The sequence below is a fragment of the Azolla caroliniana genome, unplaced genomic scaffold (genome assembly GCF_043228905.1).
Source record: "Azolla caroliniana isolate FFs.n. ecotype wild unplaced genomic scaffold, voAzoCaro1.0.p SCAF_18, whole genome shotgun sequence".
Taxonomy (NCBI): Eukaryota; Viridiplantae; Streptophyta; class Polypodiopsida; order Salviniales; family Salviniaceae; genus Azolla; species Azolla caroliniana.
Window position 1 is genome coordinate 14,531,652 of NW_028230453.1, and position 14,403 is coordinate 14,546,054.

At 37.0% G+C, this 14,403-nt stretch overlaps 2 protein-coding genes and 1 pseudogene across 3 annotated transcripts; 2 read left to right on the plus strand and 1 right to left on the minus strand.

Moving 5' to 3' along the window:
• Nucleotides 1–2,479: 2,479 nt before the first annotated feature.
• On the minus strand, nucleotides 2,480–4,720 carry LOC147852462 (uncharacterized). Its single transcript, XM_087333911.1, has one exon. The coding sequence runs from the start codon at nucleotides 4,718–4,720 to the stop codon at nucleotides 2,480–2,482; it is 2,241 nt and encodes a 746-aa protein (XP_087190037.1).
• A 101-nt stretch (nucleotides 4,721–4,821) lies between these two features.
• LOC147852463 (small ribosomal subunit protein eS7z pseudogene) lies at nucleotides 4,822–6,365 on the plus strand (annotated as a pseudogene).
• Nucleotides 6,366–8,522: 2,157 nt separating this feature from the next.
• On the plus strand, nucleotides 8,523–12,961 carry LOC147852464 (uncharacterized). 2 transcript variants are annotated; one of them, XM_087333767.1, is made up of 8 exons: nucleotides 8,523–8,840; nucleotides 9,761–9,990; nucleotides 10,084–10,247; nucleotides 10,351–10,415; nucleotides 10,712–10,807; nucleotides 10,905–10,967; nucleotides 11,761–11,830; nucleotides 12,875–12,961. In XM_087333767.1, exons 1-7 carry the CDS (start codon nucleotides 8,547–8,549, stop codon nucleotides 11,827–11,829), a joined length of 981 nt encoding a protein of 326 aa, XP_087189893.1. In that variant the 5' UTR covers nucleotides 8,523–8,546; the 3' UTR covers nucleotide 11,830; nucleotides 12,875–12,961. The 2 variants fall into 2 exon arrangements, with proteins under 2 accessions (XP_087189893.1, XP_087189892.1); XM_087333766.1 differs by lacking the exon at nucleotides 12,875–12,961 and having other exon boundaries at nucleotides 11,761–12,036.
• The last annotated feature ends 1,442 nt before the right edge of the window (nucleotides 12,962–14,403 follow it).

Here is a 14,403-nt window from a genome sequence, read left to right on the forward strand (position 1 = left end):
CTCGTCTCCCTCCTTTTATAGGCAAGAAAGGAGCTGTTTCCCATTAACTTCCTACCTACCGAATCTACCTACCTAGGATCTTCTATGTACCTAATCCTCTCTTATGTACAACATAAGGCGTACATGCATGAAGAGCCGGTTCCTACGCTCCGGTGCACCGATTCCGCTCGTGGACGGTTTTCTTCACGACAACGGTGACAAAGTTTGGGTGTTTGATTCCTTACATTTGCGAAACCAACAATTAGTTGTCTCCTTAGGTAAAGATAGCATTGTCTGCTTTCACATTGCTTTTCCTCTTTCCACATGCACCTTCACTTTTGCTTTTAGGCATGCACCTAACCTTATCCTTAAGGGGGCGACAAAATGCCTAACTTTTGGGCTCCTATTTAGCACATGCTTCCTTGTCTTCTCCCATGCATCGTAGATCGATCATCCTTCCCTCTTGCTCACCTTTAGTGGGAATCGATCCCATGACACATTTATTCGAAGGTTGCTGCTCTAATATTCTTCCTCTCACATTTCGCCCAAGTGACCATTACGCATCGACCCAAGGGTGAAGCTATAGACATTTTGGCATTTTTGCTCTGTACACACGTGCCACATGGTGATGGGCATCAATTCCATGTTGCTTTGGGGGTGGCATCGGGCAAGAACTTGTGAAAATCTCTTGGCTACGGATGTGGGTACTACTATCCATAGTAGCATCATGACCGGACGATTCAAGCCCGCCCGGGAGAGCATACATATATTATGTCTCTATACATATGTATACGTAGATGATGTTGGTATACGTAGGTATACATACATATATCATGTATGTATGCTCGTGTCTAACTACTACCAAAAATGAAAGAGTGCAAGTGAGGGAATCGTGGGCGCGGACGGTGCAGGTTGCTCATATGATGGCGCATTGTCGTGTTGTTACGCGTGCACGTAGGAAACTAAGGCGGGACCGCGGGGGCCCTGAACCGAGGAGTGGGTGAAAGTAGACGGAGAAGAGAAAGGAAGAGATGGAACGGCAAGAACCGGGGCCAACAAGCACAACGGTCGCCGGGTCAGACGAGAACACAACTACACGCGAAAGATAGGTGGAGAAGCGCGCTCGATCGGTTACGAAGGTCAACAATAGATTAAAGAAGGTCACAACTAGCCCGGGAGAATGCAACTCCAGAAGAACCTATTACTATTAGTCAATGATTACAACTTGCTGAGATTACAACCGGCACACCGGTGACCAACCAAACACACTCACATTCACACACACAAGGATACACAGTGGAGCCCCTACCGAAAGCACACGGGCTTTCCTCGCTAGCAGAGGCAACCAACCAAGAAGCCTGCAGAGATTACAACAGAGATGAAACAGTGCTCGGTTCCCGATCCGACAACACCTCCTCCTCCTCCCAAAATGCGATACCCTCTCAGTCTTTCTTTCCCCTTTTTATAGGTCGTTGAAGGTGGGTCATTACAGCCTAGTTACATCACATTTATTCTCTGCCCCTTTGGACAGAGATACGCTTTGATTTCCAAAATATGTTCTGTCTAAACTATTTACATCGTGTTCGCCTATTTTTAACTATGTACAAGTTATTTTAATTCCGTGCGCCTATGTGTACGCGCCGGTTCATGCGCTCTGGTCCCCGATTCCCTTTATGACCGGTTTTCTTCATGACAGCGTGCAATCTCCACTGTCCAATGTGGGTGAAGCTAACAACGTTTGTCACCAGGAGCTTGACTCTCTGACAACCTCTGCCACAAGGAGCCCAACTCTATCACAAGGAGACCCGTTGTCTGACAACCTCTATAACCAGGAGCCCGACTTTGTCAAAAGGAACCCCGTTGTCTGATAGCCTCTGTCACCAGGAGCCCAACCAACTTTGGGTAGGAGCCCAACTCTCAAAAAAGTAACAGTAATAAAGAATAAAATAGCAACTTAGTAAAACCAAAGTGAATAGGGTAGTGATTAGATTTATTTGTAAGATTTGTTAGGTATATGGTTCAAATCCTATCTTCTTTGAATTCTTTCTTTTTGGTTTTCTTCTTCTTCGATTTCTTTCTTTTTTAGGGTTTCCACATTTGGTTTAGGGTATGTAGTCACTTTACACTTCAACACCTTAATTACTAAATGTAGTCACTTTACATTTAAGGGGTCGTAATAGTGGTATTGAATTCAACACCTTAATTACTAAATGTGTTCATGGTGTCGTAATAGTCTAAAAGGTTTAAAATTGTCATCATCAAACACTTAACCATATGTTGTCGACTGTACCTTTGCGCTTAGTATATAACTAAACATTTGCAAACTTTGATTGATGCAAGTGGACTTATTCTTTAGTTGCCGTCAGTGTTGCCTTTTGACGGCTAACATTGCCTGTCATGAGAACGGTATTCCAAAAATTTTGCCCGTCAAATTGACGGTTTGTCAAAAAAAATGCCCTTCAAAAAGTAAATACATCGAATATTTGTACGAAACAATATATTATATCCTTCTATCATTTGCATCTTTCCAAATTTCATGTACACGATCCCATTGTATTTCTTCAATGCGTGGCCCATTCAATGAGACTCGCATTAAATCATCTAAATGCTCTATATTCAATCGATTTCTTTTCATCTCTTTGATGAGATTTTGCTTAGAGAACCCTCTCTCACACGAAACTGTGCTAGAAGGAATAACCAAAGTAGCTTGCCATAATTTCATCAAATGAGGGAAACTATCTTGCCAATCCTTCATTTTGCAAAACATACGCCAAGCTTCATGCATAGTATAGCCTTCACAATTTAAACGTAAAGTGTCAACAAACCTATAGAGTTCCATTTCACAAGCCTTTGCATCATGTGAAATTTGAGGACATGCATTGACATCAACATTTGGCTGTAAGTGAGAAATCAAAATTCCCAACCATGTCTTTGGTTTACTATCCCTAATCACATCATCATCTGCATAATGGCATGGGCTGAATAATTTTGCTGCATTGAAGAGGCTTAAGTCAGGGAATCTTGCATTTAGTCCATCAATAACATTTTGCACATAATTTTGAGATAGTTTAATACAACTTTCAAGTGATCCATCTATAAATGGCCTCATTCCCTTAGATTTTGCAATATTGGGATTTGGATCATTTTGACTTGCTTTATCCATAGGAATTTGTTTGAAGTATAGTTCATGTCTATATGTAACGCCATCTTTATCCTCTATTTCCAAAAACCCAACTTTAGAACATCTTAAGAACTTGGATAAATACATTGTTCCATCCGCAAATGTGTCATTTCTCAAGAAAGACCTCCGCAAATTAGAAATTGTAATATCAATTTCTGCACCAATTGAAGTTACATCCAAATTCTCTTTTTGAAGTTTCAAGCTCAAGATATTCATCAAATGCAACACATCAGCCATCATACAAAAGCAAAATTGCACACTATAGATACAAGCTTTATTATACCACTCGTTTAAGTTCTCTTTCTTCCAAATAGTAAGTATTGCAGGCATTATACTCACTAGTCTTTCCATGACTTGACCACGTGACAACCAACGAATATTATGAATTTGTAATGGTCTATGAGCATCCAATTGCATTTGTTCCAAGAGCTCTAAAATTTCATGTGTCCTTTTGGTACTATTGTTAGCCCATGCATATACCTTATTTGCAATTTTTTCTACAAGAATGAGCTCAGGGATATCTTTAGATACATCTGAAATAACCAATGCTTCTCTATGAGCAATACAATGTACACCAACCAAATTTGGGATATCATTTTTCATTAATGTTACTATTCCAATTTCACTACCAATCATTGATGATGCACCATCAGTTGCCAATCCGATCAACTTGTTCATGTTGAGGCATCGATCGCCTAATAGATGCTTAACATGTTCATATATAGTTCTACCTTTACCATTGGGAATTTTCAGCAAACCCATATATTCAATTTGCTTAGGCCCACAACCACCACATTGCAAATATGTAACATACATAATGAGATGCAACTCTAATCCATTGTCAGTACTTTCATCTAGCATCAAAGAGTAGTATGGGGAATTTATTAGGTTTGAGCTTTGAATTTCTAGAAGATATTTCCCGAAGGCAACCAAAAATTCATATCCCCCATATCTACTAGTATAAGATATATAATCATGTTGCTTAGGCATATTAGGCACCTCTAGTAGCACAGCCAAATCACATAATTCTTGGTATGTAGCGATAGACAAATCTTTTTTTGCAATAAAGTACATGAGTTTCATTGTTGTTATGACCTTATTTTTGTTAATATCATCCAATTGTGATACATGCTTTGGGATGGACATTGCTTTCCCTTCAACATCACATATCCACTTTGATGCACATAATTTATGACCACTTGAGTTGACATGGGTCAAAATTGCATCAAGTTGCAAAGTAATGCATCCAGAACCAAGACCCCAAGGCCCAGGACTAGCGTATTTCTCACACCATGCACATTTCATTAATGTTTTGTCTCCTTGCACAATGCATCTTATCCATGGGAATTTATCTCTCCATGCTTCACGGAATTTTCTCTTAGGCTTTTCTTTAGTTATATTAGAGGAACAACTCTCTCGAGTTAAACTCTCTAAATCAGTCCCAAACATATCCATATCCTCATTTAAATCATTGTTTAGATTTATGTCATTGGTATCGTTGGGTGGTTTCCATGCAAACATCGCACTGATGGTTCGTTGGTTTTTTCTTTTAGGAGCCATAATTATTCTGAATAAGAAGAAATGGGTCATGTAAGAAAAGATCATACCATCAGTTCAAAACAATCACTAGCATCATTAAACCCATACATATTAGTTATGACATGTTGGGCAATGAGATTTTACATGAATATAATTCCCAAACTTTTGCCCTTAAAGAGGAGAGGAATACTAGTTTTGATGGACTAGTAAAAGAATTTGGTGGTATATCTACTTCATCTAGAACTCAACAACTAAAACCAATGAAAGCCTAGAAAAGGCGTGACAAGAGAGCAAACCAAGAAGCTAAGAGAGAACAAAGAATTCAAGAAAAGCAAAACAATGTGGTGAGTGATCGGATGGTGGAAAACGAATTGCTTGAAGGAAAATAAATTGCTTGAAGGTGTATCATCCCACACCATCAAGGAACCATAGGTGCAATCAAAAGAAGAAAACATGACACAAGTATGAGTAACATTCGTAGTTAACAAAAGCAACAATGATATTAGGCAAGCCATTGTAAATTTCCGTAGAGGGAAATATAAGAATGATTTAGCCATTAATAGAGTCGGAAAATGCTCTGGCCATCAACGTTGGATATGTAGTAATTTCCTAACCATAGGAAATAACTATTGATATGATGAGATGGATCATTGTTAAAAGTTGCGGATTTTTATTGATTTTTATTGAGACAATAAACATTAGTCTCTATTAATCTAAAGTTCATACCAGAGAGAGAGAGAGAGAGAGAGAGAGAGAGAGAGAGAGAGAGGACGCAGGCAGAAGAAGAAGAAGAAGAAGAAGAAGATCCTCTATTATCTAAAGTTCATACCAGAGAGAGAGAGAGAGAGAGAAAGAGAGACGACGCAGGTGGAAGAAGAAGAAGATCCATAAGGAGAAAGGCCTCGAGCCCGATGATTTTGAAGAGTTTGTTGCACAGGCTCTCTTTGATCTCGAGAACACTAACCAGGAGCTAAGAAGTGACCTAAGGGATCTATTCATCAATTCTGCAAAGCAAATAGATATCAATGGAAGCAGGAAGGCTGTCATAATCCATGTGCCATACAGACTGAGGAAATCTTTCAAGAAAATTCACAACCGTCTTGTCCGTGAACTTGAGAAGAAATTCAGTGGCAAGGATGTTATTTTCATTGCGACAAGGCGCATTATGAGGCCTCCCAAGAAGGGAACAGTTGCTGCTCGTCCTAGAAGCCGCACATTAACATCTGTTCATGAGGCTATTCTTGAAGATTTAGTCTATCCAGCAGAGATTGTGGGAAAAAGAGTTCGTTTCCGTCTGGATGGTTCACGTATAATGCGAGTATATTTGGACCCCAAGGAGAGGAACAATACTGAGTATAAGTTAGAGACTTTTGGTGTTGCTTATAAGAAGCTAACTGGAAAAGAAGTAGTGTTCGAGTACCCTGTACAGGAAGCTGCTTAAAGACGTTTTATCTTGGGATAGTTTTTGAGGTTTCAGTTTTTTTTTTACACTTTATGGTGTAAAATTCATTTTGTAAGAATTGAAGGTATCAATGGAGTCTTCATGTGTATGCTTATCCTCTGTAAGGATACATTAGAGACATCCTTTTTTCTGCAATCTATTTCTGGAAGTGAGGCAAATATGAGCAGCATGCAAATATATTCATTAAGGATCCTATTGCTTCAATGAGGATGGTTTAGTCTATTTTAATCTTAAACACACACACACACACACACACACACACACACACAGCTACCTTAGATGGGTGAGCAGGACTGTTGTAGGAGATGTTGCTGAATCTATGAGTAGCAAGCAACGAGCAACAAGCTTCGAGTAGGGATAGTGAGCACTGAGTTGCGAGCTTCCAGCAAGGTGCAGGGCTGAGGGAGCAACGAACAAACAGGGAAAATGGGGGAAAAGGGGGGGAAAGGGGGGAAAGGGGGAAAAGGGGGGAAAAGGGAAAGGAAGGTCTTAGATGGGGAAACGGGGAATTGGGAAGTAAAGATTCATAATTTAGACTCTATTAGTTTTTTTACCTTTTTGTTACACACATAGTGACATATGTGAGCCTTTCAAATTCCTACACTCCCAATGCAACTTGAACAATTTGTTCCTACTACCTAGGACTATACTACTATAGTATTGGTCTTAGTAAAATTTGACGGTATTATGAAATTTTAAGCCTTCATTTTTACGTTTTCATAAAACATATGCCCGTCAAGATTGACGATTTCATTTTAAAATTAACTTTCATATACGGTTAAATTTGCCAAAAACGTTCAAAACGGCCGTCAAAAGGCAACACTGGTTGCCGTATTGAACATTTGTTTTTCTATAACTCTTAAGATGCATCTTTTCATAATTCACTGATGACATGTAAAGTGGCCTATATATGGATTGCTACAATAGTGCAATCAAATTTTCTATCATTCATTTCTTAGCCAATAATGCATGCGAGAATTTTAGGTGGAATGCCCTTGAACTATTTTGGCAATATGATACAACCAAATAGGTATTTATAGAAAGTCAAAAGAGTTCCAATACCACTTGGAATTTCCAAGGTTAAATAGACATAGCAAACAACTACTAAAGAGTACCAGAAATAGTGGCACCTATAACATTTCAATTCCACATGAAAGATTCCATATTAGCGTGTAAAAATAAATTTCCATACATACATCTTTTCGGAGTACCAATATCAATATATTACTACTATACTATGAAGATATGCAATCCATACAATAAATCAATGGCTATTCATATAAGAACATTAAGGTATTACCATGATGGCCTTTTCAATGCAACTACATATATAACATAACAAAGTTGTGGTTTATGTTCGCTTCACAAAGAAATATAACAATGTGAGCAAAAAGAGGTTGTCATATAAAGATGCCCCAAGATGTAGTTTTAGTTCATAGATACAAACTTGTGTAAAAAATATATACACAACTTTGGAGCACATCACATCCAGTGATCAATAGATTCTAGGAGGTAGATGGATTATGTGATATCTATGTGGATATATTTCAATATGTAGAGTTGTCTGGGAGTAAGACCACCAATGTAATGTCTTCTCTATCAGTAAAAATTTCAGAATTAAGGATTTAAAGAACAAGGTAACCAAATATACTACCCCAAAATGCCGTCATACAATAAATCCTCTCATGAATATGATGGCCTATCCCTCACTTTTGAATTTCATTTTATTCATAAACTTTGCTTGGATTGGATTTCTTGTGCATTTATCGCACAGGTGTTGGGAAACCATTCCTAAACATTCGAACCACATAGTGTGATCTCGAAGGCCAACGCCACCCATCCGAAGAGGTCATACTTGAAACTGCTTGGAATTCATCTTTTTCTTACCCTGGGGCAAAAGAAGTTGAACAAAAGAAGCGAGAGGTTTGAACACACATATATAGCATAGTTTCTAGATAGCATAAAAAATCCTAGAGGGAGACATCTGTAAAAGGCCTTAGTGGCCAGTGCGACCACCTAATCAAAGATTACAATTGCTATTGTCTTCTTGTCAAAGCAAGTAACACAAACAAAAATAGATGGAAAAATGATGTGCTAATCTAGCTTCCTAAACTAAAACTTCAGACAAAACTGACAGATGTTAGTCATAGCTCAACAAATAGAGATGCTTGGGTATGGAACCCAAAACTTGGCATATCTGAATGTCTATATGTATGTATGTATGTATGTATGTATGTATGTATGTATACAGACATGATATATGTATGTATGTATGTATGTATGTATACATAGGTAATACATACATACATAGGTATATCATGTCTGTATATGTATACATACGTCAGATTAGAGAGAGAAGCGTTGGGTTTCTGGGTTTCAGTCACAATGGCTGCTCTGTTCCTGCCTAATCCTGCGCCATGGCACATCACAGCTCTGCCACACACCACTATTGTGAGAGCCAGTGGTCTCTCTATGCCCATGCTCTCTGCTTGTGTTCGTGGAAGAGGTGTGAAGTTGAGTAGAAGGAGATACATGGCCGCATCTGCTTCTCACCATCATCGCCGAGATTCCTCGCAAGACCCACTAATATCTTCTTCTTCTTCTTCTTCGTCTGCTTGTCTCAACATGAAGAGATCCATCCAGAGTGGAGAGAAAATCGTACATCATGGATCCATTGTGGTATGTAATGAACACACTATATACTATGTATATATGTAATAGGAATATTTTTGGTTAATGATATTCGACTATCCCTGAGTACGACTAGAGTGGGCCTGCTTGTACAAGTTAGAGAACAACTTGCAACTTACTGGCTAACTTAAGGTGTAAAGTAAAGATTCATACAGTTTTACTAAAAGATCAAAGTAAACCAAATAGGGGTTAGCTCTATTAAAGTAAAGCAAATGAATGGTAGCTATATGAAGTGGTTCATTTACTGATTAATCCAAAGACTCTAAAGAATTAGGAATAATGACCATCCCAATACTTTGGAATCAGTTCAAACAAGCAATTTTCTATAAAATGTAGAAGAAAGAATGCAGTTGGATCAACACCTTCATCCTGACCTTGAACTTATCCATCACCTGTCAAAAGCGGAAATCATTACATACACTATAGACATTCAGATATGCCAAGTTTGATTTATTTGGCTTAATGATTAGCTCTCTCAGGTTTTGTGACTATATAACTCCTAATCACAGGAATGCAGGTGTATTCTCAACGAAGGGTATTTTAGGAAGCTCTATATGTGGGTTTTTGTTGCTAAAATAGGTTTAAATCTGATGGAGATGGTTTTCGGGTTTGGGTTCTATATTTATTGTATCCTCTTCTACTCAATAATAAAATAGCAAAAAATGCATTGTCTTTAGGGAAACATGGTGTCAACTTCCTTGTTCTGTCGAAGTCTAGCTTCTTGTTGTGAAATCAAGTCTCACTGAGGCCAAAACATTGAGAAAATGTTTCTTCATTTATATAAAATTTCTATAGTAATGAAAATTTAGTTAAATTGGTGCATTTCTGTCCTTTGGGAGTTCCACAGGAAGATTTCGTCTTTCTAATATTCAATGCACATTATGTTGCTCTACTTTTCCTTTTTGAAGGTCATCGGAAATGTTGAGAGTGGAGCAGAAATCCACGCTGCTGGAAATATCATTGTTCTTGGGTCTATTGAAGGAGAAATCCATGCTGGTACAAATGGAGATAAAAATGCTATAATTTTTGCATGGAAATTGAGGTCCAAATCCCTGAGCATAGATGGTTGTGATGCTGGAGAATCAGTAGAGAGTTCTGAGTTTGGTGTAACTGCATTTCTTCTAGGTGGAAAAATTCGGTAAGTATTATTCTCAGTTGACATGCTTTCTTGTTTATATGTTTTTTCCACTGAAATTCTTTTCAAGATACTATTTTGTGAAATAGGATCTAGACTGCAAAATATCACAGATGATGATAGGCAGGCTACCACGCCTCACAGTTGGTTTGCAATCAATAAAAAATCTGTTAAGAAAGCCTCAAAAGTTGCTTTGTTTACTGGAGCGTACATTTCTCTTGTTGGGCTAGCACTTTTAGCATTTCCAGAGACTTTGTTTGGTAAGTTTGTTTTTCCTCTGTTCTACTCTCTTCAGTTTAGGTTCCTTGTAATGTTACTTGTACTTTTGAAAATATTCTTAAACGTAATGTGTCTTATAATCAGGAATGTTTTTTGATTTGAAACGGAGAATTGATGAGTGGATCCGTGTTGGAGCTGTTTTGGCAATTGTAAGGTTACATTAAAATGGATAGCTCATTTTTCACTTGTGTTAATAAGTTTCACATTAAAAAAGCTAGAAACATGAGTAAATATGATGAATTTGTACCAAGAATTGCCTCACAATATATAAATATGTCTGAAAATATCAAGGCTCTCATCTAACTGCCGAAATATAGTACATTGTATTCTTTCAAGTATGATTCGTATAGATATGTCTACTAGTTTATGATCGCATGTGCTTTTCTTATAAGAGATCATCTTGACTTCAGAGGTATTGTCTTCAATTTTCCTTGGTTGAATGCAGGTTTTTGGAGTCTACTATATTGGAACTGCGTGGGGTTATCTGAAGGGTTTTGATGGTGCTCAATCATTCTATATGTCAACTGTGGTTGGCCGAATAGTAATACTACAATTACTTCATGTGTTCTTCAATATTTTGAAAGCATCTTTTTGTTTCTTTAATCTGCAGCTTAAACAGTGTTCTGGTTCCTTTACAGTTTCTATTTCTCAGCTTTTCATTGTTAGCAGTTACAGGTGCTGCACCTTTTCCGGTTTTTATCGTAAGTTCCATATATGCTCTTCTTTTTGATGTTTTTTAATCATTCTGCTGTTTAGTTTGGATGTACCTTCTTATATACAATCACTCCTGTACTATGGAATATAGTGCAAATACAAACTGTTTTGAAATGAATGAAGTTTCTAATAAAAATCCCACACCCATCTAAAAACAAGAAATGCGAGCAACGCATCCATGTTGTTAGTGGTAATTCTTGCATACATAAATCCACTATAATTAATGAAAGAATATCCAAAATTAAGGCCAATAGAATAGGCTGCCGGTCATATGCTAGGTTGCCTATCAATATAGGATATGGGCTAAGCTAGGTATTTTATATAAGCAATGCATGAATCTAGAAACCAAAGAAAAATACTCATTTTTTTTTGTCTATAAGTTAAAAAATTAAAAGCAACTTTACAAATTTATCCACAATCACATAATATATTGCAATTTATTCATGATGTGTTGGTGACTCAAACAAGATCTAGGATGAGGAGGCTTGGTAAACTGTCATGTAGCATCTTGACAGATATTTGTACTAGGTATGAGGAGGTTAAGGATGATGAGGTAACCAGGTAAAGAGGTTGAAAGACAAAAGCTCCCCAAATCCTTCATGCCCATGACAGTTAATTATTTGTGCATTTGCATATTAGACACATAAATAGTATTATTAATGGCTATTAAAATTGTGCTGTTTGTGGGTGTAGTTTGGTATATCTGTATTATATTCTTGTTTTTTATGAGTGAACTATAAATAAGAGAATGTGATGTTAGCCTATGATTTTCTGCTGCAGATTGGTGTTGTGAATTTCCTTGGTGCACTTTCAATGCTTTATGCACTACAAAAACCTGAAACATCATAGAGTAAGCAATTTCAATTATTAAGCAAGATGATACTAAGCAAGATCAAACTATCAATGTAATGCAAGATCAGTTTTTACATTTAGGTAAAGAACCTATATTGTACAATAATTTTGCATCATAGAAATGCATATGGAGTGTATCATCAAATCATCCTCTATTCATCTCTGCGACTCATGTTATTTGAATAGAAATTGTCTTGTTATTTAATAGCAAGGACATCTAAAGGAGAAAAATTTAACAGTTCATATGGTGTCCCACATTTCTCTTATGGTAGTACTTTAAAGGATTGTCTCCATTGAAAAAGATTGAACCATTTTGGCTGTAAGAACAATTTAAAAATGAGTTTGATTTTGCCCACAAATAATATAGGATATTGGAAGCAAATTCATAATCCAAAAGTACATTAGGTAGAGTGATGTTTATAGTATATGCATATCAATCTCTCTCTCTCTCTCTCTCTCTCTCTCTCTCTCTCTCTCTCTCTCTCTCTCTCTCTCTCTCTCGCTCTGTATCTATGTATGTATGTATTTATGCATACACATTTATATATTCACACAACACTAGACCAAATCTACCTTTGGATGATAGGTTATAGATGTGTAACTCATGATCCTCAATATCAAAGAAATCGAGGACAAAAATGGAAATGCAGAGAAAGCATCAAGTTGTGTGACTATATGTTATGCCACCAAACCACAAGATCACTGACAATACATAAAGTCCAACTATGGCAAAGTGTGCAATTATTATGACGGGATTTGTATATCGAATGTGGTGTCACACCGAATATTGTTGACAAAAAGAGGCTTTCAACCATGTTGACTAAAAAAGAGCAAGGCATTCTGAGATCCAGAGGTATGAGATTAGCTGCAATACCTAAAAAATTGAAGACAGTCAAATGGTGAAGACAAAAAGATGTTCCCTTAATGCAAATGCTATTGGGAGTGGGCAACACTTGTTGTCTGACGTACATGGCTGAAATAAAATTTTATTTTCGAGTCATGCAGCTGGATGATTGATAATTTTTCTGCGTCTGAATTGCAGCGAACTGTGATAAGCTTGAGAAGTGCCATTTTGCATCCAACAACTCTTGCTATAACTCATCTAATAACCCAAAAATTACCGACCATAATAAACATATTTGAGCTCGATATCACTTTATAACAAAACTTGTTGAAGAACATAACCTCAACATCAACTACACCATTACTCCAGACGTGGGCTGGTTTCTTAACCAGGCCAGTTCTAGGTATTAAGGGAGTAGAATTAAGGGTAGTGTTGAAACTAACTAACAATTTAGGTAGCATTATCTAAAAATAGGAGTGATTGTTACAATTGCAACAGTCACATGTCAGATGTATACCACAAATTTGTGTGAGTGCATCTAAGAATACATGTACAAGTTCATAAGTTAATTCCAATATCGATTTTATAATTTTTTACCTTTGTCTTAATCTGCTTCCTTCAAAGTTATAATCCTTACAAATCCAACATCTGAGATCAGCTCATGAGTCCTAGACTCGAGCACACAAGTCCAACTCTTGAACAAAGCTCCTAAGCACCAAGAATGCGCAAGTGAAGTGTGTGAAGTGAACGCACAATTACAATACATGAAGGGAATGCACAAGCATTTTTATTGACCCACTCAACACACAAAAGGAGGCATTATCATGAGTCACGACCATCTCTATATCAACAATGAATCTTTCTTGGTTCAAGTCCCCAATGTTCCCACTTGAGTAGCATACATATACATGAAGTTATACGACACTAGAAGGTTGAGCATGAGATTTCCCAGAATCTTGTTCGTGAAACTTCAATCCTTCACAAATTCTTCTTCAAAACTTTATCTACAAAAATTTTTATCCACCTTTCGCCAAAATTAGGACAATTTTATGTGAAGATTTTAGCATGATGCTTGGTTTTTCAAGCCAAAACATTCCTCATTTCTGATTGAATTAATTGGGACATTGGATTAAAATTTTCTTTGAAAATACATAATGATTTATATTAATGAAGCAGTTATATTTCCAGTTGTTTACATCAAATTTATCTAGAGGAATAAAATCAAGAGATGATCCAATTTTCCAAATTTACATATGGTCAAGGAGATTATGATGGAGTACTTGAAAATTGAATGAAATCATCATGAAGAATTTGACAGAATTGGTGCAAGACAAAACAAGAGCATGACATACTTATTTGGGGGATGTTTTATGCATATCACGTTTCTTGTAATTGGTTTAAACTTTACATATTTTATCCTTTTTATTTGGTTTATAGGAAATAAACATTGTTCCCCATAGGACTAGATTGAATTGAAGAAGAGGACAAGGAAAAGAAGAAGGAAAGATAAGAATAATTTAAGTGTCATGATAAGAAGAACAAGGTTACAAGAATACAATTAAGACTATCGTGGAATTAGGATGGATTCATCAATTAGAGTAGAAACTAATATATTGCATGGTTAGGATTAAGATGTATGCATGCTCACCACCTTGTATCCACGCATGATCACCACTTAGTATTCATAGTCCATGATCACCTCCTTTCAATCAAACATGCCACCCCTC

What these genes read in the sequence shown, in the direction of transcription:
- LOC147852464 (XM_087333767.1), top strand. Translation starts at nt 8,547, where the DNA reads ATGGCTGCTCTGTTCCTGCCTAATCCTGCGCCATGGCACATCACAGCT. An exon ending in ATTTCCAGAGACTTTGTTTG is followed by an intron (nt 10,248 to 10,350) that starts GTAAGTTTGTTT and finishes TCTTATAATCAG; the next exon opens with GAATGTTTTTTGATTTGAAA. An exon ending in CAACTGTGGTTGGCCGAATA is followed by an intron (nt 10,808 to 10,904) that starts GTAATACTACAA and finishes GTTCCTTTACAG; the next exon opens with TTTCTATTTCTCAGCTTTTC.
- LOC147852462 (XM_087333911.1), bottom strand. Translation starts at nt 4,720, where the DNA reads ATGGCTCCTAAAAGAAAAAACCAACGAACCATCAGTGCGATGTTTGCA.